Source organism: Podarcis raffonei, chromosome 14 (genome assembly GCF_027172205.1).
Source record: "Podarcis raffonei isolate rPodRaf1 chromosome 14, rPodRaf1.pri, whole genome shotgun sequence".
Taxonomy (NCBI): domain Eukaryota; kingdom Metazoa; phylum Chordata; class Lepidosauria; order Squamata; family Lacertidae; genus Podarcis; species Podarcis raffonei.
Window position 1 is genome coordinate 34899082 of NC_070615.1, and position 25019 is coordinate 34924100.

At 44.8% G+C, this 25019-nt stretch overlaps 2 protein-coding genes across 5 annotated transcripts; both read right to left on the minus strand.

Annotated features, from left to right (window-relative positions):
- Window positions 1-597: 597 nt before the first annotated feature.
- On the minus strand, window positions 598-14054 carry KLHL10 (kelch like family member 10). Of its 2 annotated transcripts, XM_053364740.1 has the most exons (5): window positions 12656-14054; window positions 10429-10918; window positions 8382-8999; window positions 3585-3734; window positions 598-1490 (listed from the first exon to the last, which is right to left on the minus strand). In XM_053364740.1, the coding sequence occupies exons 1-5, from the start codon at window positions 12841-12843 to the stop codon at window positions 1116-1118; spliced, it is 1821 nt and encodes a 606-aa protein (XP_053220715.1). In that variant the 5' UTR covers window positions 12844-14054; the 3' UTR covers window positions 598-1115. The 2 variants fall into 2 exon arrangements, with proteins under 2 accessions (XP_053220715.1, XP_053220716.1); XM_053364741.1 differs by lacking the exon at window positions 3585-3734.
- A 104-nt stretch (window positions 14055-14158) lies between these two features.
- WDR24 (WD repeat domain 24) lies at window positions 14159-24660 on the minus strand. 3 transcript variants are annotated; one of them, XM_053364735.1, is made up of 10 exons: window positions 24508-24660; window positions 21884-22792; window positions 21425-21602; window positions 19851-20523; window positions 18564-18679; window positions 18002-18123; window positions 17793-17897; window positions 17337-17674; window positions 16394-16578; window positions 14159-14702 (listed from the first exon to the last, which is right to left on the minus strand). In XM_053364735.1, the coding sequence occupies exons 2-10, from the start codon at window positions 22362-22364 to the stop codon at window positions 14534-14536; spliced, it is 2367 nt and encodes a 788-aa protein (XP_053220710.1). In that variant the 5' UTR covers window positions 22365-22792; window positions 24508-24660; the 3' UTR covers window positions 14159-14533. The 3 variants fall into 3 exon arrangements, with proteins under 3 accessions (XP_053220710.1, XP_053220712.1, XP_053220711.1); XM_053364737.1 differs by lacking the exon at window positions 24508-24660 and adding an exon at window positions 24343-24465; XM_053364736.1 differs by lacking the exon at window positions 24508-24660 and adding an exon at window positions 24337-24465.
- Between the last annotated feature and the right edge of the window lie 359 nt (window positions 24661-25019).

The window sequence follows — 25019 nt, forward strand, 5'->3', positions numbered from 1 at the left end:
GATCTGTTACTGGAGTCTATGGGTGGTAGTCAAGGTTAGTCCTACTCAGAGTAGACCCACTGAAAGCCCACTTCTATACACTGAGCAGAAGGTCTGAAGGGGGGAATGGTATATGCACCTGCAAGCTCCCCACTTCATCAGACTTCCCGTCAAAGGCATGGAGGTCTGGAGAGAAGAGTGTAAGGACAGAGGATGAAGATACAGCAGGCAGGGCCAGCACATACAGCCCAACTCCACCACCTACTCATGACCGGGAGGTCACACAAGCTGCAGTAATGCATATTGCTAGGGAAGAGGAGACAGAGCACAGGGTTGCTGTTTCAGCGGCAGATGCACATTCCCAGGAATGTTTTGGCATAACTATTAGAAACATTCAGTGCTCCATATTTTTTCTGTTTATGAAGATTCTCCTAAGAAATTACACATTGTGCCAAAATTACTATATTTTGAAATTTAAAAAATAAAATAAAAGTACAACTAGGTAAGCCAAGTGTCTAAAGAAAACTACAGATTGTAACAGGGACATCTTGTGGAATGCCTGTTTTGCTTGGCAAGGTCTGTTACTGCTGTTCTCAATAAGAAATGGAAAATGGGTAGTCTGGCTGAATGGGTTTTATTGGATCAGCTTCTACTGTGGCAGGAATATGCAAGCTTTCTACTTACAAACGGCTCTTCATCTGGCAGAATGGAGAGTAGGAGTTATATCACTGGATACATATAAAGCAAGACTAACCCACAATCAACATTTTCCTAGTTGTAGCCTTTGCATGCCTTTTAACATTTCCGAGTGCCTTGAGAGTCCTCCCCTACTACTCTTTTTTGTGTGTCGGCGCAATAGCAGCACAAATGGCAAATCCCTCTTTCCCCTTCGTGGCTCTTCTCTGAATCCCATCACTGTTCTCAACAGCTTTGTTCATATCCTATAGGTCAGCTCTATGGCTTCCTAAAGGATAAAAGAATGGGATTGGTTAAGGTCCTGGGCAGGGGAGGGACATATGCCACCAGCTCACCCACAAGGACCAGTCTCACAGCTTAAGGTGGAGAGGGAGAAAAAAGGTGAATCCACCTGTGCATATAGTTCTTGCTAGAGGGCTTTATTAGTCAAGGAGAGCTTTTCACACAGGTAGTGTACTTGTGGATGAGGAGTACTTGACCTCATCTCTCTGAGCTGACCCCACGTAGTTGTCCCGCCTGGCAGCGTACTCCCCAACGTTGGGCAGCCCTGGCACCACGCAGCAGCTCAGGGCACTGCGGTAGATACTCATGTCGTGGGCGTCGTACCACTCGTCCGTCTTCTCATCATAGCACTCAACGTTGAACGTTGTCGTGAAGCCGTTGAAGCCACCCACCACAAAGAGCAGGTCGTCCACCACTTCGATGCCAAAGTTGCTGCGAGGGTTGAACATGGTTGGGATGGTCCTCCAGGTGTTGGCGATGGGGTTGTAAGCTTCTGCACTCCGAAGGCGGTTGGCTCCGTCAAATCCGCCCACCTGTGAGGCAGCAAAAAGACAGGGAGTCATTTAGAGGAGGAGGAGGAGGAGGCGGCTGCTTCACACCAAGTCAGACCACTGATCCAGGCAGATCAAGGAGGCACCGTGCAGATGCTGGGCCCAAACTCCCATCAGTTCCATGCAATAGCAGTAGTCAGGGCTGGTGCCGAAGGACATTTTATTGCCCAAGATGAAGGACAAGATGGCACAAGAGGGAAGCTGCCATAGGGGCCAATGACCAGAGAAGGAGTTGTTGTCATCTGATCAAGTCTTCTGTGCACACTGAAAGCTTGCATAGCACTAGTTTAAATCAACACAAATTGTTCCAGTAGAAGACTTCACTGAGGCATTTGACTCCCTACTTTAAATTACACCTCAGCATGGACTCACTACATGCCCTATATGCAAACTACAATTGTAGCCTTAACTTTACTGTGGGATAAAAGCAAAGACCTGCTATAGAGGGTTGCTGTACGGGTCACCAATACAGAACTTTAAATGCTTAAACTGGTGTACAACTGCTTGCAAATATGGTTATTCCATAGGCTACAAGAAATCAGCAGATGGATCCTAGAGCATCTGCACTGCATGCAGAAGGCCCCAGGTAACTCCAGGTAGGACTAAGAAGGAACCCTGCCTAAAACCCTGCAGAGTCTGTCAATGTAGACAATAGTGAGCTGGACAGAGCAATGGTCTCATTCAGAATAAGGCAGCTTCCTGTGTTCCTATGTAATCCATTATATCTGCACTCAGCTATTTGTTTTGACTTCCCCATTTCCTTCCTGGTGCATCCCAAGCAGTATGAATCAAAGCCCTGTCAGGCTGAGGACTTTTTCACTGTGGCTTGGATTTCTGTGGTTTAAATTGTTTTGTACGTGTTTTGGAATTATAAGTTATCAACAAGAAACTTTAATGGATTTTTTTTAAAAAAACCAATACATAAAAGCAACTTGACATGGAGAGGCTGAAATTATTTAGGCAGAGGTCACAGGTGGCATTTAATTTTTTAAAAAAGAAAAGTGGTATATGAAGACTTAAACTGACCAGTCATGTGCCCCTAATACAGGAGCATAAGAAATGGCTTTGCCTTGATAAGGAAGGACAGTCACTCTGAACATGCTCAGAAGTTCTCTTCCTTCCATACAACCTGCAGGTTGAAACAGAAAAAGCCACAACACACATGTGGCAGTGCATGGTAATGTTGGGAGTGTGTGATTTAGGAGCTTGACTCCAACTTCAGTGAGAGACTGTGGAAGCAATAGTCGCAACCCCCAGCATCTAACTGATGTCTGGGAGAGGGTGGAACACTGTGAACTATGGACAGGCCACTGGAGGCCCTGCTTTCGGGTTTCCCTTGCTCTCAGTGTAGCCCCTGATCCCATAGCCTCCTGAAAACATGCACTACTACACACAGAGGCCGTGCAGAAACACAGGTGATAAGCTGCCACATCTTGTCTAACAATAGGTGTAATATAAGGTATCTGATAATTGTAAACGATGTGCGGGTACAGGTAATGTTGCTAGTTAGCATTAGTGATACTTGAGCTATATAATATGCACCAAACCAAGTAAAGTGTTCTTTGTTATTCAGTAATCTCAGAATGTGTGTCGGCAACTTCCTACGTTGGCAACCTCCCACAACAGAACAGAACTTTGGTGTGAGTAGTGGGATGATGATTCAGCAGAACCACCTGAAAGAATGGCCCAACATTGAGTGTAATTGCATGTACTTAGTGATTACCAAATAATATGTATGTTACAGTAAGGCTGGCCCTGCTGCCATCACCACCAGGACAGCTGCAGCTTGGAGGTCTTAGTGCCAGGCACTGAGACCCCAGTAGCTGTCTGAAGATGCCAGCTGTTGATACCAGGCTGAGAAGATCGCCACACCCCTCAGAAGACCACCAAGATACAGCATTCTTGCCATTTTATGCCTATTCACTTCCTTAAATATATACAGTTCATGAGCAACAGCTTGGCCAGGACTTGGTCTACACCAAACCAAAGGGGGGCAGCATTGTTCCAACGACTTTACCGCCAAAGGGTGTTGCAGGCTTGCCTGCCATTACGGGCACAAAAGGACCCTGGCCTTACTGCGTAGACGTGTTCTCCGTACGCTATCACGCCAATGCCGCTTCGCCTGCTTCTCATGGGTGCGATCAAGCTCCACTGATCAATCTTGGCGTCATACACTTCTGCTGTGAACAGGCACTCATTTCCGTTGAACCCACCACATATATAGACCTTTTTTAAAAAAGGAAAGCAAAAAATAGGTTTGTGAAAATATTGTTGAAATAAATTTGGTGCCATTGTAGAGAGAATTGTTGGCCCTGTCCACTTTACACACGTATTGGTTTGATGGCTTTTTAATTGTTATGGTATCCTCCAAAAAAACCCTGGGGATTGTAGTTTGGTGAAAGCACTGAGAATTCTCACAGGCTTCCTAGGCCCCCGGGTAAAACTACAGCTCCCATGATTCCTTGGGAGAAGGAATGACTGTTGTTAAGTGTGATTAATTTTTTAATCCTGGCCTTCCTCCAAGCACCTCAAGGCAATGTACGACATACCTCCCATGCAATTCTTACAACAACACTGTGAGGCTATGTTAGGCTGAGAGAGAGGGAATGGGACAAGGACACTCAGTGAGCTTTGTGGCTGTGTAGGGATTTGAAGCTTACTCTCCATAGTTCTACTATGACCACGAAACCCACACCAGCTCCTACCCTGGATACACTTGAAAAGTTTGTATTGGGGAGGACTTCCGGGTTGGCGCCATTGTTTAATGGCGGATTCCCTCCGAGCTCCGGAGGGAATCGGCTCCGTAGCGTCTGGGTCTGGCCGCTGCGGCGAAGCGGAGACCCTTAAAATCACAGGCGCGGATGCCTGTGAACACAGAGACTCGGCGGGCACCATTTGCGCCCCCCCAATCCGCGACGGAGCCTTTTTAAAGGCTTCGGAACGGAGGCAGGGTGAGGCGTGGTGCTGAGAGTACTCCCTCGCCTACGGAGTGAAGCCGCAAGCCATTGACAGAGAGCGCCAACTTCTTCCAAGACCGATTGGACTCTAAAACATAAACCCGTGAGTAATACGGAGATTGGAACTTTAAAAATTTCTAATTTTGGATTTGGAACGAGCGGGAAGGGGCTAAAAAGGAAGTCCACCCCCCCCCCCTCTTTGTAAACAATTTAAAGCAAAGGACTGGGCAGCTAAGGTCGAGAGAATCTGTTTCTTGTTTTTCAATGAAAGATCCTGACTTCACGGTTTTGACACTATAAGAAGACTTACTGGAGGATAAAAAGAATTTTGGGAGCTGAAATTTCACCCCCCCCCCGAGACCCGGGAACGTCCTATGAGAAAGCCTGTTGCATTGAAGATTTTGACAGCTGTCAAGTGAGCTGTTAGTCAGCTAGTTGTCAGCTGGAAAAAGAGAACATTGTTTCTGCTGTTTTTGCTGGTTTACTTGGTATAACTTGTTGAAAATAAGGAGGGCTGATACAAAATAACTGGACCTTTGGTTTTGAGCTGAAAGGAACATTAAGGAACTAAAATCCCCCTAGAGGGGTAATAGGGACACTACATCACAAAAATGGCTGGAGTATGTAAAATCCAAGCAGAATTGGACAGAGCACTCGTTCTCTTGGGAAACTTGCAAGATGAATACAATGCTTTGTCTACAGAGGTATCACTACTACACTGGACAGTAAACAACAGTTTTGAGCCTGATAAGGACTTGAAACAGGAAGCCTATTCAACTGAACAAATAAATGAAACTGAAAGTGTAGATATGATGGAGCAATATGTTGTTTTTGAAGAAAATGAAGGAGGAGCAGGAGATTTGCAGGAGTTAAAGGAGAGTTACAATATGAGGCCTGACATGATGATAAAAAAGGACAATAAAAATTGGATGTGGAAAGCCTGGTCTGAATGGGAGTTTGGAAAATGGAGAGATCCCCTTTGGAGGAGATCTGAAGACCTGAGGATTACAAATTTGTTGAAGGTGATAGCTGGAGCTTTGGGGACATCTGGATCTGAAAGAAATTTGAAACAAGAGTTGGAGCACCCCATAGGCTTTGCTTTTAAGTATGGAGGACTGGCTGGAAGCAACATGGATTCTGTTGGGCCGGAGCCCCTCCGAGACTTGGGGCTTAACATCAAGGACTATCAAAGAGACCGGCAGAAAGGAACTGAGAGAGATATAAGGGCCTCGGACGTGAGATCTCCAGGCTAAATAAACAACATAAAGACTGATGGATATTGGTTGGGGACTGGAACCGGGAAAAGGGTGGGTGGAGGTTGGGAATCCAAAGGGTACATAAGGATAATTTGCTTTTTATATTTTGTTAGTGGTAAGGAAATTGGGTAAATCGTGGAAGGGAAATTTTGGTCGACTTTAGGAAAAAGGTTTAAGAATAATTAACGGGGTATAAGTATTGATGTGTGATTTTAATAGGGTAAAATTGGATTTTTTCTTTTTAAATTAATTGAAAATAAGGCTGTTAAAAATAAATTGAGGAAATGGAAAAAAGAAGTAAAGTAAAACAATAATATGTTAGAACAAATGTTTAAGTTAAGGTAAAGAAATAAGTTAAGGACTTGCTGAACTGACAATTTAAATTGGAATACAAGAAGGGGAGGTGTGAGGAGGTCTGAGAAATAAGGTTAAGAATAATAAGTATCAGAAACTTTATGTGTTTTTTCTATTTCTTGTTTAGTTTTGAATATTATGTATTTTTGTGTTTTTTTGTTTTGTTTATTTCTTGTCTTTGTCTGTTGTGTGTTTCTTGAAAATGCCAATAAATATTTAATTAAAAAAAAAGAAAAGTTTGTATTGGGGTTTGGGAACTTGTGGCCCTCCAGATGTTGCTGGACTCCATCAGCCCCACTTGGTATGTCCAATGGCCAAGGATGATGGCCGATGGAGTCCAACAACAGCTGGAGCACCACAGATTTTTCATCACTGGTTTATAGTAACAGAAACCAAGGTTGCTTTTCCTGCTGAAATAGCTGGCTGGATAACCTCTCATTGCTTAAGATGTTAGAGCAGGTCTGCACAACTTGCCATTTATGCCTGATATGATGGTCCACCAGCAGCTTAATAGACATTCTGTGTTACAGCCTGCCTGACATTGCAAAGCCAGCTGGGTTTATCTGGCACCTGGAAGGTCAGTTTATGTGGCCGGTGGGCTGTTTCCAGCCAGATGTGGCAGAAATCACACAGGGATTACAAGAAGCCAAATTTAAAAGGACGTTGGAAACTGCCTTGCACTGAAACAGACTATTGGTCCATCTAGTTCAGTATTGTTTATACTGACTAGCTGTGGCTCTCCAGGGTTTCAGAGGTCTTTCCCAGTCCTACCTGCAGATGCCTGGGATTGAATGGATGCTTTACCCCCTGAGTTACAGCCTTATTCCTTAAAATTATTTAAGATTCTTAAATATTCGTGCTCAGTTTATGACCCTATATCAGAGGAACTGCTCAAGTATGGATACTGCACTGAAACTGATGGGGTTCGCAGGACGCCTGACTGTGAGATTCACTAGAAAAAGCATGTGTGGCTGGCAGTGCTTACTGTTATCTTTTTTCTTTTTTAAAAAAGATCTCAAGTGCTTATTTATTTCATTTCATTTCCAGAGAGATAGCTGTTGTACAAAAACAATGAAAGTCTTATGGTGTCTGATGAAGTAGGGCTCTAATTCATAACCACTCAAGTCATAATATGTTTGTTAGGGTTTAAGATGCCACAAGCTGCCACCATTTATCTTGCTCTGCTCTTCATCTGACAGTGTTCCCAGAGCGGCGACCAATATAAGCAATAAAAAAGTATATCCATCAATAAAACAATACTGCCAAGCAAACTATCACAATAATAAGCATTGCAAACAGATACTGAAGGTTTTTAAAATCTAACATAAAATACATACAGCATTAAAAGGTCTAGACAGATTTTCATCTGGTACCGAAAATAAAATAAAGATGTTTATTACTTCAGTTGATGGCAGAGCAGGGATGATCTCAAAGGCTGGACAGGTTTTTGCACTGGGGCTCTAAGCTATTTAAGGATGTCTAGGTTAAAATCAGAACTTTCCATTCTGAACAGAAACAGTTAATGTAGCTGATTTAAGATTGACATAATATTTTCTACATGAGTGGTCCCAATTAATGAACATACTGCTATATTTTGCACTAAATGGGGTTTCAAGGCATCTTCAAAGGCAACTTCATGTACAGAACATTGCAGTGTTCTAAACAAGATGTTGCCAGTGTGTGGATAACTGGCCAAGCTATTGTCATCCAGAAGGGGTCACACCTGGTGCACCAGCCTCAGCTGGTAAAAGGAATTTCAAGATGTAGAGACCACTTGGGCCTCTTTAGATAAGGCCAAATCCAGCAACACTCCCCAAACTGCAATGATCACCACCTCTCAGGTCACATGAGCCACCAACTCACAACACCTTCATCTCATCTGAACTGAGGTTCAGTTTATGGATCCCTCATCCCTGCCCCCTCTGGTTCATTATCAATCAAAAGCAACTCTTTTGCATTTCCACAGCATTTCCATGTGGATTTGATGAAAAAGAAAAACAAAGCTTGGTGTCATTAACATTTTTGCTTTCCCCCCCTCTGTCCTAAAACCAGGTTTACGTTATCTGTATTGTTGTCATCTTTACAGAAACGAACAAAGGCTGGAAAAGGGTTGTAGTTTAGAAAGCAGCTCAGGATGGTGAGGGGCCTTGTGGACATCAGTCTAGCCTCGTTTCCTAATCTTCCCTTAATATTTAATTTCTTCTCTTAGAGGCAACCCCCCTAAAGTTTCACATCTATCCTGTGACCTGTCAGCCTTAGCAGCTGGTTACCTTTTATAAACATTGGCCTACTTTCATTCTCATTACCTTTCCATACAGGGTTGTAGCACTTGCATCACTCCTCTGCTCATGCATGGGGGCTATCAAGGTCCACTGGTTGGTCTCGGGCTCATACCTCTCAGCTGTGTTGAGACGCACATAGCCGTCAAAGCCACCCATGGCATAGATGAAGTTATCAAGGACGGTGACACTAACATAACAGCGCCGTGAGTGCATGGGTGCAACCTGGTGCCACGTCTTCTTGACGGGCTCAAATCGCTTGACGCTGTTAAAGTAGTCCACACTGTCAAAACCCCCAATGATGTAGACGTAGCCCTTTAAGTAGGCGGCACCATGGTACGCCCGGGGGCTCTCCTGCTGGCACGTGACGTTCACCCAGCGGTCTGCACGGGCGTCATATGTTTCGATGGCATTGGTTGGGCTCCCACCGCTCCAGCCGCCAATGGCAAACAAAATGGCATACGGCAGACGGGGTCTCGTCAGCGGGTTGGTGAAGTCGGAGCTAGATGGTCCGTTCATGTTGAGATCGTACATGGCTTTCAGGGCGTCGATAACAATGGGCTTGCACTCCTCGCTATCCTTCACATAGTCATGCATTTTGACATTGTTCATAAAATATTCAGCATGCATCAAGGCCAGGCGTACCTATAGAGAGGGGAGTGAAAAGGACTGGTGCTAAACAAGAAGCCTAATAGGAATGAGGCACATTCCTGCCTTGTTATTCTCAAGTTCATGAGACAGGTCTGTTTCCCCACCATCACTCAGCCTGTGAACCTTGCCCACTGTGTTACAGGAGTCTTATTATGAAGTGGTATCCTCTCAGAAAGGTGGAGGAGTATAACTAAAGCTGCATTTAACTGTCTAGGAGTGAGATCACAGGGAAGGTCTCCATGACATGAAGAAAAACTATGTTATGCAGAGCTGATGCTATGATTCATAACATCCAAATCAATTAGGAGACCAGTTATGAACACTTTCTTTTTACTGTGATTAACGGCTGCCACTGGAGGATCCAGAGAGCAGCAATCCTCCTTCTACCAACGTAATAATTTTATTTTATTGCAGTACAGGCATTAGGACAGCAACTGTTTGGTGTTTGTCCAACTGATGTTTTGGGACTCAGCAGCATCCAGGACGGTTGAAACCCTGGCTGCCAAGAATTCACTGGACCACCAACAGAAGATTCCACCAGCTGCATTAATTGCCAATTATTAGTTTTGCGATGTTATGTTTCAGTGATACTATATGGCTTATTGTATATTGTTATTGTACTACTGTATTTAGATTTAGATTTTTGCATGAACTGTTTTGAGAAGTGGGATGTTGTGCATGTGATGCAGGTGCCCTCCCGCTGAGTTACAGTTCTCCCCCAAATTATAACGCTTGTATCCTTGTGGTCAGCCAGCTGCCCCAATGGGAAGCCCACAAGCAGGACCTGAGCGCAACAGCACTCTCCCCACTTGTGATTTCCAGTGACTGGTAGCAACAGCAGCCTTTCAATAATAAATACATGAATGAAACTCAGGGCGGCATACGTAACAGCCCAGGAGCCTCCTAGAGCAGGCCTTTGGCTCGTCTAATCCAGCATCCTGCTCTTACAGTGGCCAACCAGATGACGATGGGAAGCTTGCAAGCAGAGCCCAAGTGCAACAGCTCTCCCCACTTGTGATTCCCAGCAATTGGCATTCAGGAGGCATACTGACTCTTGCACCAAAGGTAGTACACAGCCATTATATGAAGCTGGTTGGGAAGTTAGCCAGCACTGTAGATCTGGAGACGTAAGGGGTGGGATTCAACACCACACTGTTACAATCGTTCTGTCAGCTCACACAGTTCTGCTTGCCAGATTGAACGATTCCCCCTCTCCTCCCTGTGTGCCATTTTGGGGGTTCTCCCAAACCACCCCCAGAGCTTATGGAGGGAGGCACAGTGGGGAGAAGCGGGGGAAAGCCCTGTAGCGCTAATGGGAGTCCTTGCACTGGCTCCTGCTAGCACAAGTATTTAGTTAAATCTGGTCCTAGATACCTGAAGGACAGGGGATGGATGGACCCCCAAGATATTTAAAAGGGCTAACCTTAGGGAGCAGGACTGCCATGTGCTGCTTTCGGTTTGTGGGATCGTGGGCAATCCACTTGAGGATGGCCTCAAAGACGGCGTCTTCCTGTTTCACATTGAGTTCGTCCTTTTCAATGATGTCTTTAAACTCATTGACCGAGAGCTCCAGGAATTCAGTAGACGCTTTTACCATCTCCTCAAAGTTGTGCAAGATGAACATATAGGCCGCCTGCCGCAGCTCCGGACAGAAGTAGTACTCTGTGAATTTGCAGATACCAATACAGTTCTCCAGGCACAGCTGGCATTTCATGAAGTCAGAACAAGCCCTGACGATGCCCATCACATTAAATTGGTCAGCAGCCACAAGAAGCCTCTCCACATTGTCCACGGTGATGGGCACTGTCCTTGTGTAGGCGTATTCGATAATGAGTTTCATCATATCTGGGGTTATGCCAGGAATATTATATACTCTCTTCTCTGAGTTGTTCCAGCTACTGGTAAACAGAGCTCTGAAAAAGAACACAACTATTTCTCATTGGTCTTTGTTGCATCTTGGGGTCCTGTTCCTCAAGGGGATGGTGTTGGGTCCACCGGGATCCTCCAGCTAACCGGCTGAACCTCTATAGCAATCCCCACAACTTTTTGGTGCTCATGACAGCTGCAAGCCTCATATTGCTTCTAAAAGTTGAACAGGAATTGACACTACTACAGGTGCCACATAATACCCATTCGGCATTTGTAAGAACTCAATTGTTTAGTGTGGCAGCGCCTGCACTTTGGAACTCCCTGGCTATTGAGATAAAGCAGATGCCTTCACGGTACTAGTTTTGGCACCTGCTAAAAACATTCTTGTTTAAAGTTGAGGTGATCTGTTTTAGTATTTAGGGCACACCTGCCTGACTAGGAATTCAATGCAAGACTGAGCAACCTTGCACTAGATCCTATGAACAGGCAGCACCTGTCTACAATGCTGACACTGTAACCACACCCATCTTTAGGCCAGACTGCCAAAAAATAAATAAAAACTAAACAAAAAATAAATATCCAGACCAGATTGTCTAACATCAGGTCTGGGGTGCAATAAAAGTTGCAACAGATGGAATGCACATCAAGAGGCACATCATGGCTTCAACCTGTGGACTTGGTTGCCAGTGTAAACTATTGTTGACAATGACAGCTCTTAAGTCATGCTGGTGCATTGGCAGCTTATTATTTTAGTACTCTACATACCTCAACTGAAACATATTCCAGCTCACATTTGCTAACTTCCTTGGGCTAGAAGAGTTGGGTCCTCAGTAGCTACTGGGCTGATAATGCGACAAGATTTTGCTCCTAAGGCAATAAGTACAGTCACTTGACTGTATCAGTGAAATCTCAGAAACCGTTACTCAACAGAGCCAACTAGATATTAAACAAAAACCCTGTTTGCTCAAATAGCACCATGAGTCTCCCAATACTACAAGTCAGTAATGACTCAGAAGAAGTGTGGGCTCTGTATTTTATCCTAGTTAGGCATGAAAAGCCAAGGATGGTAGGGTCTCATTATTCAAGCAAATCCTTGCTATGGAATCCACTGTTCAAACAAATTAGAAACCTAGACAATCTTACCCCCTCCTGACTTTTCTACTTTATTCCTATCCTGTGGTATTTCATTAACCTTCTTCTTGACTTATTTGGCTTTGATAAAAGACTCTGCTTCTGAATTATGCTTTTGGATGCCATTTGGCATCCCCTTGACTTGAAGACACAACCTGAAACTATTAATTGGTGGACATGAGTTAAGAACACACTCATTTACCTTTTAAGACAATTTGATTAAATGTTGCTGTAACAGAGAATGAAAGTTACATTACAATATGGTTCTCAACTATCCTGGTAGTTAAAAAAACCAAAAAAATAAAATAAAAAAACCTATTCTGGTAGTTTTTGTTTTACTAAATTTATCATTTAAATGGGAGCCTATTTGGTGGTTTTAGCAATATGATCACTTATTTGAGTTTAATTGATCAGTTAAAAGGCAGATGAACAACTAATACATTTCAACTGCCTGTCAACCTACTAATTAATGGTTATGACTTCCACACAACTGCAATCTGGGATAGAGAGGGTGAACCAGCAGCCAACCACATCTTTGAAGACAGCAGGAACTCAAGCATCTATTACTGAATAAAATGAGCCCTTAAATCAAGACGTATTCCTGGGAATTTTGCCAGAGAAACCAACTCTTGCCTGTTAGAAGCACTGACCTAAAATAGGAGCTGCAGCTACAGAGGATGTTCTTGTGGGCATTGAACTCGCACCCATTGACCTTGATGATCACGTCACAGAGCTTCCCTTCCAGTCGAAGTTCGTTGAAGACTGTACAAGCCATCGCACTCATCTTCCTCTCCATGTGGCGGTGGGAGTACCCCGCCGAAGCAGAGGCATCATCCATTTTTTCAAGGTGGGGGGAGGCAGCACAAAGAGCTGCCAGGCCTTCCACTTAACCCTCCTCTTGGAAAAAGGGTGTGATTGGTTCAGAGGTTCCAGAATCCCTCCCATAATGAGACCCTTGACATGACCAGGTTCTAGAATCTTGGCTGTCCTCTGAAGCAACGTGGTCCTGCTCACAGTCAACAGCAGCATCTGAGGTTTGGATACCCTTCCCCACACAATTTAAAATAAAATTAATTGATGCGTAGACAGCTTTTGACTCACAGTGGGCCACGATTTAAACATCTCAAACTGAGGGTGAACCAGAATGTAATCTGTTCATGATTGTCCTAATTTATATCCTGAGATATTAAAAACCATTTGAATAAAATGGCAGCACATTATATTAAACATTGAAACAGTTCTTTTGCATATGATATGAATGCTGGCTGCTTCTGACCTAATCCATATTTAATTTTTCAACTCACCAACAGATGATTATTTTTACATCTCCCAAGGGCATGGTATGAGATATAAAGCTTAGAGCTGCAGCATGGGCATAAGGGAGGAATAACTGGCCAGGCAAGCAGCACCAAGATTTAGGGATCATTTGGATCAATAATCTGAATTTGACCAAGTATGCTATCCTGTAGCATAGAAGGCTGATGTTTCAGAATAAATGGAAAGAATAGCAATACCAAAGACCAGGGGGAAAACAACAATATGGTTTGACTTGGCACTTGTTAGATATTATGTGCAGTAGTTCCAATTTGCCTTATATTAATTTATAAGTTGGTATTGACCTTTAAAGCCCTTCACAGTTTAGGACCAAGATCCTGTTGGATCGCCTATCTTCTCAAGAGACTAGGCAATGACATCATTAGGTGCTCCCACCACAGAAGATATAGCGGTACTTTTTGTCTTCTTATTGCTGCTAGGAAGACCAATATGCCAAACTAATGCACTGGGAGTAAACTCCACTGAACATCATGGGACTTACTTCTAAGTAATAGTCATAACCATTTGTTCCTTGACTTGCAGAAGCTCATTAAGATGATCTTTAGAGAACTCCAGTTCTTGCATTTTATCAGTCTGCAATTTACTACAAAGTTCTAAAAGTGGTAACAAATATATAGTATTCCCTTGCTGGCCAGTGGTTTATGCTCTGCATCTGGGAGCAGGAAATTTAAATGTTGCTTAAAATTATACAGCTGAATACATATCCTGGAAAGAGATTTCCTCTTTGAGGAAAAAATTCAGATGCTGTGCCATAGCTCACTAATTTTAGGAGCATTTATGCAAAAGGATTTGGGAACTCTATAGAAAGCAGCAAGCAGTAAAGTTCACTGTGTTCTTTTAATTCAGTATAAAAAGTGGAATGAAACTCAAAAGTGTCTCATGGTGCCATCTTGGCTCATTAAGAAGTAGGTTTGTGCAGAATCGTGATAACAAAAAAAAATATATTATGCAGCAGTAAAAAAGGGGGAGGATGTAAGTGACCAGAAGCTTTCAAGAAGAATCGCCTGAGCGTTTAAAGTTTCACTGCTTTTTGTGAAGTAACGAAGGTCACCTTTCCTTCACAGTATCCTACTCACTAAGTTCTCTTGTGCAACTATGCCGCTAATGCCTCCCATAAACAGAGCTCAGTGCCAGTTCTAAGCAGCCAGTGCGTCAAGGTTTTGCTTTCCAGCGGACAAAGACTCCCATTAGCTTCAGGTGTATTCACAGAGGTGACCACAGCCTGCAGGGCAATGGGAACTGGTCTCCAGCCATTTCATGATGTGCTGCAGGTGGCCACCATGACTGCAGCCCTGGCACCATACGAACAGACCCTTCACTACGTGGTGGCACACAGCGCACATGCTGGCACACTGCCGACATCTGAAACGAGACCACAGAATGAATCAACCAGAAGAAAATGACTTATCTTAGCAGTCAAATGCAACACAGATCCTGGAACATAAGAGTCCCAATGAGAGCTAATGTGATTACTGATGGACAAGGAGTAGGGAGACCCAGGTGCAAGTCCCTCACTCAGCCATGAAGCTTCAGTCAATCACGCTCACTCATCCTAACCTACTTCAAAGGGTTGCGTGAATAAAATGGTGCATGGTCGTGTGTGTGTGTGTGTGTGTGTGTGTGTGAGAGAGAGAGAGAGAGAGAGAGAGAGAGGGAGAGGGAAACATGCAGGCCAGCCTAAGCTCCTTGGAGCAAAAGTAGGAAATAATTGTAAGAAATACAAAAAATAAATAAAATGTGAAAAGCAGTTGTAGTCTCTGCAGCTGGTAGGAGCATGGCTCACCTGAAATTATACACCAATTCATTTTTCACCACTATTGGGAGGTGCATTACTGGGATGCATAAAGTTCGCAAGAGGATAGATAAGAGATCCATTCTGACCCACTGAACCAGCACATCAGTCATGAATGGATAGGAGCCCACCAGGAGCTCAAAAAACTTATGTTTTGCAGCCTTCTTATGACCGCATTGTAATCAGGTGCCTGGGATGTCTCTGTTGGCTTGATGTACCATAAATTGAGGAGTTCTGTTCTAAATTTCTGTATTCCACTATACTTCTTAAACTGCATGAAAAAGGATGTAAGCAGTCGTGAAGTGATTTTGTTTCCCAGGAATTTTTAAAAACACTTTTGCTACACCACTGTGTTGAACCAAAGGCGAGATGTTCCAGAAGCTCTGCAAACACCATCTTGGTAGTCAAGATAACGCTACAATTAATTGGTCGTTTTTGCAATAATGAGCTGATGTATGTTTATATTCACTTGCTCTGATATATGCAAATTGACTTGCTTTAATGCTATGCTTATCTGTGGACCCTGGAATGCTGGGCTCTCGGCCCAGAGAGGGGAGCTATCTGTAAGCCATGGATAACTGCTACCTATGGCCTCACCAGTCAAGTGTGATGGGAGGTTCTGGGTAAAATGACCTATGCTGCTTTGTGCATAAAGGATGTATATACACATTTGCTTGGGCGCTGACAAGTCATGACAACCTCTCACTGTTGTGATGTCCATTCCGCATCTGTAAAGTCAGTGGGGCTCTGCACAGTGTTGTAAATTTACACTTTTTAAAAATAAAACACCAGAACTGGCCATTCTGGCATTTTTTACATCCTTCAAGAATCAGTCCACTATCATAGGTCACATCATATGATCTCCTATAAAACGAGTAAGGCACACCTAGCTTCAAAAGCCTTCATGTAATCAGAGTGTGGGGGTGGTAAAATGATTTTTAGCTCCTGGAAAACAAAATCACTTCTAGCTTTATTTATCAGGAAGTATGTATGCGAAGGGTTACTTAAAAGAGGGAAGATAATTTAAGATGCTTTGGGTGCAGGAGATCCCAGTTTCAATCCCCAGTCCTGAAGATTGGAAAACACCCCTGCTTGTGATCTCAGAAAGCTACTGCCACCAGAGTAAGCAATTTCAGATCAGTTGAACAATTGTCTGACTTGGAATAAGGCAGATTCATATAATTATTCTCAGTATGTCACAAAACTAAAACCTCTATATGTGCATACATGCACACAGTGTGTCTCTGCAGAGGCCTCTCACCTGTCACAAATCCAGCCTTTGTTGCTCATGGGTCTTTTGCAATTGCTGCAGTTGATGTGCAGTGTGGTGGAGGCCTGGTTGAGGCAGTTGATGGCTCTGCACGTGCTCAGTTTGATCACCTCATTGGAGATGTTCCACAGCTGGAAGCGCTGCAGCAAGTCAATGTATGAAGTGTACCAGTGTTCCTGTGGGGTTTTAAGGCATTGCACACAAGTCACTTACAGTATTCGTCTCCAGAAATCTCTTTCAACCTGTCTCTTGCAACTCAAACCCTTTATTTTATTGAAATACTCATATATTGCCTTTTCATCTTTTTTTTTATATAAAAAAGATGCACTCAAGTCTATGAACAACTTCTAATGCAGGTGAAATAGAACACAAAATTCATATGGATCTTTCCATGTTCCTCTTCTGCAGATGGATATTTTTAAGTTGGCCCTGGCCCACCAAACTGGAAATAACTGGCAGGTGTGCTTTGATAGCCAGACAATCTAGACCAACTCCACTTAATATATTACCACAAGCATTAACATGAAGAGCAGCTATTTTATTTCACACACTTGCTGCCTTTCAGTAAACATGGAATTCAAAGTGGAGTATAAATGGATCCTGGGCAGACTCCCATCCAGGCATTCACCAGACCCAGACCTCCTCATGGCCACTGCCCATTCCACATGCCTCTCCTTCTGTGCCTGATCAGCACCAGCTCTGATAGAGGCAGAGGATAAGTTGTGCAGAGCTTACTACTCCTTCCCCTTGTATCTCTTCCTCCTTGCTCACTTGGGGAGGGCAAGTGAATAGGCAGCAACAGTTAGGAGGAGGCGCAGCAGGATAGGAGTTTTTGTGGATTGGGATGGGCTCCTTATTGAGTGTGCAGCTTTCAGCAGGTATCTGGTAATTATGACCCCCAATCCTAATCCTAAAATACAGAACAGGGAGGTACCTGTGCCTGGTCATCAATCTCCTTCCGGATACGATCCCCCAACACGATAAGTACAGACACCGCCATCTGGACATCCCCCTGCTCAGCATAGAAGAGCAACATGTCACGGACAATGGGGCTGAAGAAGTCAGCAGGCAGACGGCTGTCATACAGAGAGTGAGAGATGGAGATCAGGGAGAAAGATTCCACAGGTGTCAGTGACACAGTCTCTGCCTCATTGCCACTGACATGTGGGGAGTCTGCTTTGTCTTGTAAGTGATCCAGTGCAGAGGGATTGTCCACAATCTCATGACGCAAAGGGAAGGCCTCCTGGGGAAGGATGTACTCTTGCTCCTCAGCTGTTAAGAAAACATGGACCCATGAGAGGGAAGGCAGACGGGGAAAGATAAACAATTCCACCCAACACAGAAAGGGGAACAGGAAGGACCAACAGTTCTCAAGAGTATATATACTCACTGTGAGGATTCTCATGGTCTATCATGTACAGGTCATCTTCATCTCCTTCCACATCCCCAAGGAGATAATCTGCAGGGACATCACTGCCTTCAGTCTCTTCGTTCTCTAGACATCCAAGAGTAAAAAAAAGAGGGAAGCAGAGAAGGAAGTGAGAAACGGTTCTTAGGTTTCTATGCAGTGTTGGGGGAGAGGTATGTCACCATTCTCACCATCGTTATTGATCAGTGTGGAGGAAGAATCCATGAGGATGTTTTCAGATCGGTTCTCTCCCTTGCTCCTCTCCATCCTTGACTCACTGCCTATCCCAGAAGGAATATCTTTCAAGTTAAAGCTGGAAGGGAAACACAAATCTGTGTTACACCCAGGTAAAACCTGATGCTTCCAGCTTCCCTTCTACATCCTGGCACCCAAGTCCCCCACTGGTTGCAATTCCTGGTAACCAAGTAACCACACAAATATTCTATCATTAAGATTTTGAGTTCAATTTTTCTCACAGCTCACATGAGAACCTACTGAAAGACCAGTAGCACTTCTGAACTTATCAGCAAGGTACATTTTTTTCTGCCCTGGAGTATGCCCTATTTCCAAGAGCTCAAGAGTGGAAATGTGAGTCTTCTCACTTTTATCCAGATGAATACTCTACCTAATGCAAATGGTGCTGGTAATGTGTAAATAAGACCTCTCATGCAACCAGCCCACCTACATTTGCCACAGTCAACATTCTACCTCCCATCTCACAACTAAAATCAAGGATGCTGAAGCCTTTTTTACCTGTTCATGAGTGGAAGGCTGGAACTACTCTTCCCAATGCTGTGATTAAGGTTTGAAGAGGGAACAGTGCTAGGGCTAGAGTAAATAATTCGGAGCATGGTCCATGTCTGAGCAACCTGACAAATAAGAGAAAGAACAGAAAGAGTTAAACTATCAACAGCCACGTCTTTCAGCTAAGGAAAAGGAATAGAGGCAAATGAGACATGAAGAGTGAGGTATTGGGCTGGAGGCCACCACACACCACCACCACAATTTCAGGTAATCTCTTATGGGAGAGGGGCTGAACATAGCCCTGGACTCCTCTTTACATGCTAGGAAACTCTTAGCTAGGAAACTCAGGAATTTCAGGACTGAGACCTAGTTCACAGCAGAGGAATAACACATGCAACATCAGCCTCTACAACTGGTAAAGGTAAAGAGACCAAGAGACCCCTGACCATTAGGTCTAGTCGTGGACGACTCTGGGGTTGCGGCGCTCATCTCGCTTTACTGGCCAAGGGAGCCAGCGTACAGCTTCCGGGTCATGTGGCCAGCATGACTAAGCCGCTTCTGGCAAACCAGAGCAGCGCACAGAAACGCCGTTTACCTTCCCGCCGCAGCGGTACCTATTTATTTACTTGAACTGCGTGCTTTCGAACTGCTAGGTGGGCAGGTGCTGGGACTGAACAATGGGAGCTCACCCCGTCGCGGGGATTTGAACCCCTGACCTTCTGATTGGCAACTGGTAGGAAGTATAATATCTCTGGATTGGTAAGGTCTCTTATAAAATACTACAAGTATAGACTTCTGCTCACTACACATTCTGCTTGTGCCACTTAAGGCAGGAATGGGAAACTTATGGCCCTCCATCAACTGCACTCAAGGCAGACTCACTGGAATTAAAATTAGTCTTAACTATTCATTTCAATGGGCCTATTCTAAGTAAAAGTTACTTGAATAGAGCCCCATGTGCTACTGGACAGTAACTCCCATTATCCTCAGCCACTGGCCACACTGGTTGATGCTGATGGGAACTGGGAGTCCAACATCCAAAAAGCTATAGTTTCCCCACCCTTGACTTCAGGCTCTAATTCAGGCTCATGTTCTGGCTTCATCACAAGCCGCCAACTTCAGCAAAGAGACTTCTGGTACTCTGAGTTGAACATACATGCTGCAGGTTTGGATTCCAATACAATCAACCATGGCATCTCCTTCCTGGGTGCCCATTGGGACTAGGATATGTTGTAGCCCCCTCCCCAAATCTACCGAAGTATAAGCGAATAACTCCTGCACAAAGGGAGCCCTTACCTGGTTGCGCTTGAGCTCTTTGGCTACTTTGGCATTATGGTCACACAGCTCTGCCAGCGGCCTCCCTGTCAGCACATACTGCTTGGCGGTCCGCACAAACCAGTCCATGCTACCAGCATCGCACTCTGTGTCCGCTTCAAATACACTTAGGGCACTGGAAGAGGAGATGAACTCAAACTGTTCTGTGGGGTCTAGCTTGCGCTTGAAGAAGATAGGATGGCGCCGATCACGCTTACGGTTAGAATCAGAGGAGATGAGGCTCTCCTTGGCAGCAAAAGCCAGGTCCCCAAAGAGGCTGTAACAAAGCCCCTCAGGGTTAGCCCGGTCAATAGGCTGGATGGCATCCTTGAAGATATGCTGGTAAAGAGTGCTGTCCTTAGAGCCAGACAGGAGGAAGTAAGGATCGTGGAGATGACGCCACACAATCCCTGTGGTGACATCTTTGTGTTCCTCAAACATGGCAGAGGGGATGAAAGGCCGACGTACATCCCACACATAGATGTTGTGGTCCACCATCATGGAGCATGTGGCAATGTGGTGTTTGCATTCAGGCCGCCACTTGACCCTTGCCACAGAGGCTATTGTCTGCACACAGTATATCTCTTTGGCCCGGTTGGTGTTCATGTCCCAGACCTTTACCATCTTATCTCGGCCCCCTGTGGCCAACCAGCCCCTAGATGAAGAGAAGAGAAGCTTAAGCAGCCAGTAAACAGTTCAGCAACCACCACTTTTCTTATACATGATCTACACTGACCTTATACCTAGCTACCAACTCACAATACTGCTAAAGCATGAGGGGCTAACCTGTGGCCCTCCAAATATGTTCAACTACAACTCCCATCATGTCTGACCAGCAGTCATGCTGGCTGGAGCTGATGGGAATTGGAGCCCCCGTGTCTCTACTCCTGAGGGCTTATAGTGAAGTCATCAGTGACAGTGAGGGGTGGGGTGAGCACACATCCCGATCCTTGCTCTCATACACCTGTGTGTCTTCTTTTCTTATCTGCATGACAAAACCCTCATACATCCCAAAATGCTGTTGGGCTACAGCTCCCATAAACCTTAGCCAGCATGGCCCCTAGTCAGGAATGACTGGAGCTAGACGTCAGCAACACCTGAAGGGCCACAAGTTAGGAACCTGTGCTGCAGTTCTTAGCCTAGAATTTCAAATTTAGGAAAATAATTTATACAGCATACTAACAAAAACAAGCTCTTGGAGAAAGAGCTTTGAGTTTTCTAAGATGCATTTCTATAATATAATGCTTAAAAACAAAGCACTGCACAGAAGATTTTTACTTGAGGAAGGCAGTCTTAAGAACAGTAACTTCTCCATGGCTGTCTAAAATAATGTTTAAAAATAGGAGGAGAAAACTGCATATTTAAGAAGGAAGAATGTTCCATGGGCAGGGAACAGAGAAAGAAAGATGAGCTACAGAACAGAGAATCCTAGTGCACAACGTGAGATGGTGCCAAAGGGAAAAAAGGAGCGTGCACAAGAATAAAGTGAGATGAGGATATGCTTGAAGACAAAGAACAAAATTTTAGTGCAGAATTCTAGCCCCTGCTGTCCATACCTGTCTTCCGGGTGCCAATCGCAACAGAATACGGGGCCATTATGGGCTGTGAACATCCTCTCGTAGCGGTCAGGCCGGCGGATGTCCCACAGCTGAACATTTCCATTCTCAAAGGTTGCAGCGAAGGTAAAGTAATCACGTATACTAAACTGGACGTCACGGACACTTTCTGATTGACCTGAAAGAGAATGCAACAGACAGCATATTTAGCAAGTTTCATATCTGGCAGCTCATCTAGATGACACTCACCATTTGTAATCATACTCTAGCACAACAGATTTCAGGCTCAAGGGCCAAATCAGATTCTCTCTCAATAATTTGGTCACACCTTGCTTTCGGCCCAGCCCCAACAAACTCATAGCATTGCCTTTTGACTAGGTGTAACTAGTAAAAGGTACTCTTGACCATTGCTGAGAGTGTTAAGAGTCAGGCATGGCAAATTCAGAAATGACTCCTTACCTGAGAATGTGCTAACAGAATCTTTCTTGCGCAGGTCAAAGCATTTCATGTAGCCATCCTGGGAGCCACTGAGAAGCATGTACACCTCCGTGGGGTGGAAGCACACCTTGTTAACTGTTCTTTTGTGCTCGGTGAAGAGCTGGTCCTGCTTGTTACGAGATGGTTTGCCGAGGTTCCACGTCACGACGACACCATTGGTGGCTGCTGTGGCCAACAAGTTCTCATCCATCTGGTGCCACACCACGTCGGCACAGCTGAAGTTCAGGGATGGCTTGCGGCCAACACGCAAGTTCAGCTTCTCCACAAATTGGTCTTCTTCTATAGAGTAGATCTTAAAGATGTTACGCCCAGCTACCACTACCTGGGCAGCATCACGACATACACTAATGGCATTGGCAGGGGCATCCAGGTGGCAGAACATGGTCCGTCCAGTGATGGTATTGCCACCAAGGGCCGTGGTCACTCTAGCCATTTTCTCCATGGCTGCCTTCTGAGGGGCTCCCTGTGGTTCCGAGGGATCTCCCAATGACCACAGAGCAGGAGCGTCTACAGCTGTATCTTGATGGACAACTTCACAAAATTAAACTCAGTCTTGCAAGCTCCTTATCACTGAAGTTTCATTTTTAAAAAGGAATATTCAGCACTTGAAATAAGGACATACCCAGAAACGGGCAGCATCTTAACACAAGGAAATGTCATGAAGTGATCACATAAAGCCAATGCTTACAACTCCAGAGTTAGTTGCAAGCTGTTCTAATTTGCATTGAAAGCTTACTTGGCTTTAGGTCTACCTTGTGTGGAAATTTCTTTGTAAACCATCAAGCACTTCTTTTCCTACATTCAAGCAGACTCTTGACAGAAACTTTTCACTTCCAGGATAGCTTCTGGCTGAAGAAATTCAGCAAAGTTCTGAAATACAAGACAGAATTGTTCAGGATGCAGACCAACACACACACACACACACACACACACACACACAGAGAGAGAGAGAATTAGTTAAGCAATAAACATCTCTCTCAAAGCATTGGACACTGAAACAAGACCAGTACCCACCATTGTAGAAGTTGCCATTTGCTTCTGAGAAGAACCTGCATAAAAGAAACTGACACACCACTAAAGACAAATGTTTTAATGTCTTTCATATTTTATTTATTTATTGTCATCCGTCTGTCTCAAGAGAAATGGAGTATGCCTCCGGACTGAAGTCAAACTGCTGGAGAATCACAGCACCTGCCGTGGCTGCAGAGACCAATTAATAACTGCTCCCCCCCCCCATTCTTATTGTTGCATTAGCAGCACCAAAGTGACCTCCCTAGGGTACAAGCCTGGGCAGTGTGCATGGAGGTCCTGGACTGCCCAGAGGACAAGACCGCCCTCTCTGCCTTGTTGAAGTGGTCCAAAGGGAAGCAGAACAATACATTTGGCACCAGCTTGGCTGCAGGAGTTGCCAGAAAGTATACAAGACGACATCCCACCAACTGCCTTAGGGACTCCACTCTGGATTTGTGTAGGGTTTACTCCTTGGCCTTTTCTTTTCCCAAAGATGTCCTGCAAGGCAGCAGGTAATTTATTTATTTACTGAATATCCCACCTTTTCCTCACTTGAAACTAGGGCTGAAAACAAGCATTACCACCCCAGTTGAATATATTGCTGGGAGAGATCAATTTTAACTGGGAAGACTGACAGTTAATGGCACATGTATTTTTGGGATCATCCACACTAACCTTTTGCCCTGCGCTTTCCCGGTCTGTGTCCAGGCACTTTTTTTTCTCTGCCACTTTCCCCAAGAAAACCCAATCTGTACCCCTAAATCGGAGCAAATGGCAATTCAGGTTTTAAGTGGATTCAGCACTAAAGAGCAGGTTTTTGTGGCTTGGAGAGGAAGCTTTAAATTGTGGAGCCGTGCCTAGAAATGCAGAGCAAACGTTAAGTGTGGAAGAGTCCTAAATGTAACACGAGTCTCCTTATGATGCAATACATGTGCAGATCTGGACCACCGCTTTAATGGAAAGTGAACAAATTATACCTGAATGCTACACTATCAAAAAATAAAGCACAACTTTTTCTGAAGTTTGGCATCCGTTTATTGCATACATCAAATTAAAGCAACATGACCAGCAGCCGCCCTCTTCTCACGGTTTCCTTTGGAAAAAAACTATTATTGGATAACACGCCTATGAAGAACAATAGTCTGGAATTATAATGCTATTTTGTTGTAATACGACCCTCCTCTCTCTTCCCTTCTCTCCCCACCCCCTTTTCCCTATGTCGTTGTGACCAATGGTTTTTTGCGTATTGGAAATGAAAGCAAGAACGATTACCAAAAAATATAAATAAAATAAAAAAGTCAACACCACAGATTAAAGTTTGCTTTAAAACGGAGCTTTAGTTAATTTAAAAACAACAACAAACAACCCCGCCATGCAATGTATTCAATCCAGCATTTCCTCACCCTTACATGTCTCGGGAGCTCAAAAAGATGCGCTGCATATATATAAATACGCAGCAGTTTTAGTCCCGCGCGAGGCCTACCCAGCCTGGCCTGGCTTCCCTCAGCCTTTCACGAGCGAGCGCCGGGCGAGGCGCTGAGAGAAAAAGCAAAAGCAAACGGGCGGCAGCTCACCTGGCAGCGGGCCGAGGCCGCCAGGCCAACGGTTTCACGGATCGCTGCTCCCGCGGCCACTCCTGGCGGGGCCTCCGTCGCTCAAGGCAGCCGCCTCTCCTTCCGCCGCGGAAACCCGGCCCGCCTCGCCCGGCCCCTTCCGCCACCGGCCAGGCCGCTCCGCCCTTGCTTGCCTCCCCGCCTGCCGGCCCCCCACCCTGGCCGCGCCGCCTTCTCGGCCCTTCGCCGGCGAGCCCGCGGGGCGTTGGGCGGGAGGCTTCACCCGTCGCCCCCGGCTGCGTTTTCCTGCAGGATCGCGGGCGGGGGGCGGGGAAGTCGCGTTTTTCAATGCTCCCGTGTATTTTATTTATTTATAATCCTGCATGTAGAAAACTAGCACAGCGGGGAGTGGTCTGGGTTAGAATCGTTCTCCCTGACATGCTGCCTTTCTTTTTTTCTTTTAAAAACATGTAAGCCTTGAAATAGAATCACCCCATCCGGAGTACGAAATCTAACTGTCCACTGGTTTTACA

What these genes read in the sequence shown, in the direction of transcription:
- WDR24 (XM_053364735.1), bottom strand. Translation starts at nt 22,364, where the DNA reads ATGGAGAAAATGGCTAGAGTGACCACGGCCCTTGGTGGCAATACCATC. An exon ending in CACACTGATCAATAACGATG is followed by an intron (nt 17,898 to 18,001) that starts GTGAGAATGGTG and finishes TTGGATGTCTAG; the next exon opens with AGAACGAAGAGACTGAAGGC. An exon ending in AGACCATGAGAATCCTCACA is followed by an intron (nt 17,675 to 17,792) that starts GTGAGTATATAT and finishes TTTTCTTAACAG; the next exon opens with CTGAGGAGCAAGAGTACATC.
- KLHL10 (XM_053364740.1), bottom strand. Translation starts at nt 12,843, where the DNA reads ATGGATGATGCCTCTGCTTCGGCGGGGTACTCCCACCGCCACATGGAG. An exon ending in TGGCAGTCCTGCTCCCTAAG is followed by an intron (nt 9,000 to 10,428) that starts GTTAGCCCTTTT and finishes CCCTCTCTATAG; the next exon opens with GTACGCCTGGCCTTGATGCA. An exon ending in CTACAACCCTGTATGGAAAG is followed by an intron (nt 3,735 to 8,381) that starts GTAATGAGAATG and finishes TTTTTAAAAAAG; the next exon opens with GTCTATATATGTGGTGGGTT.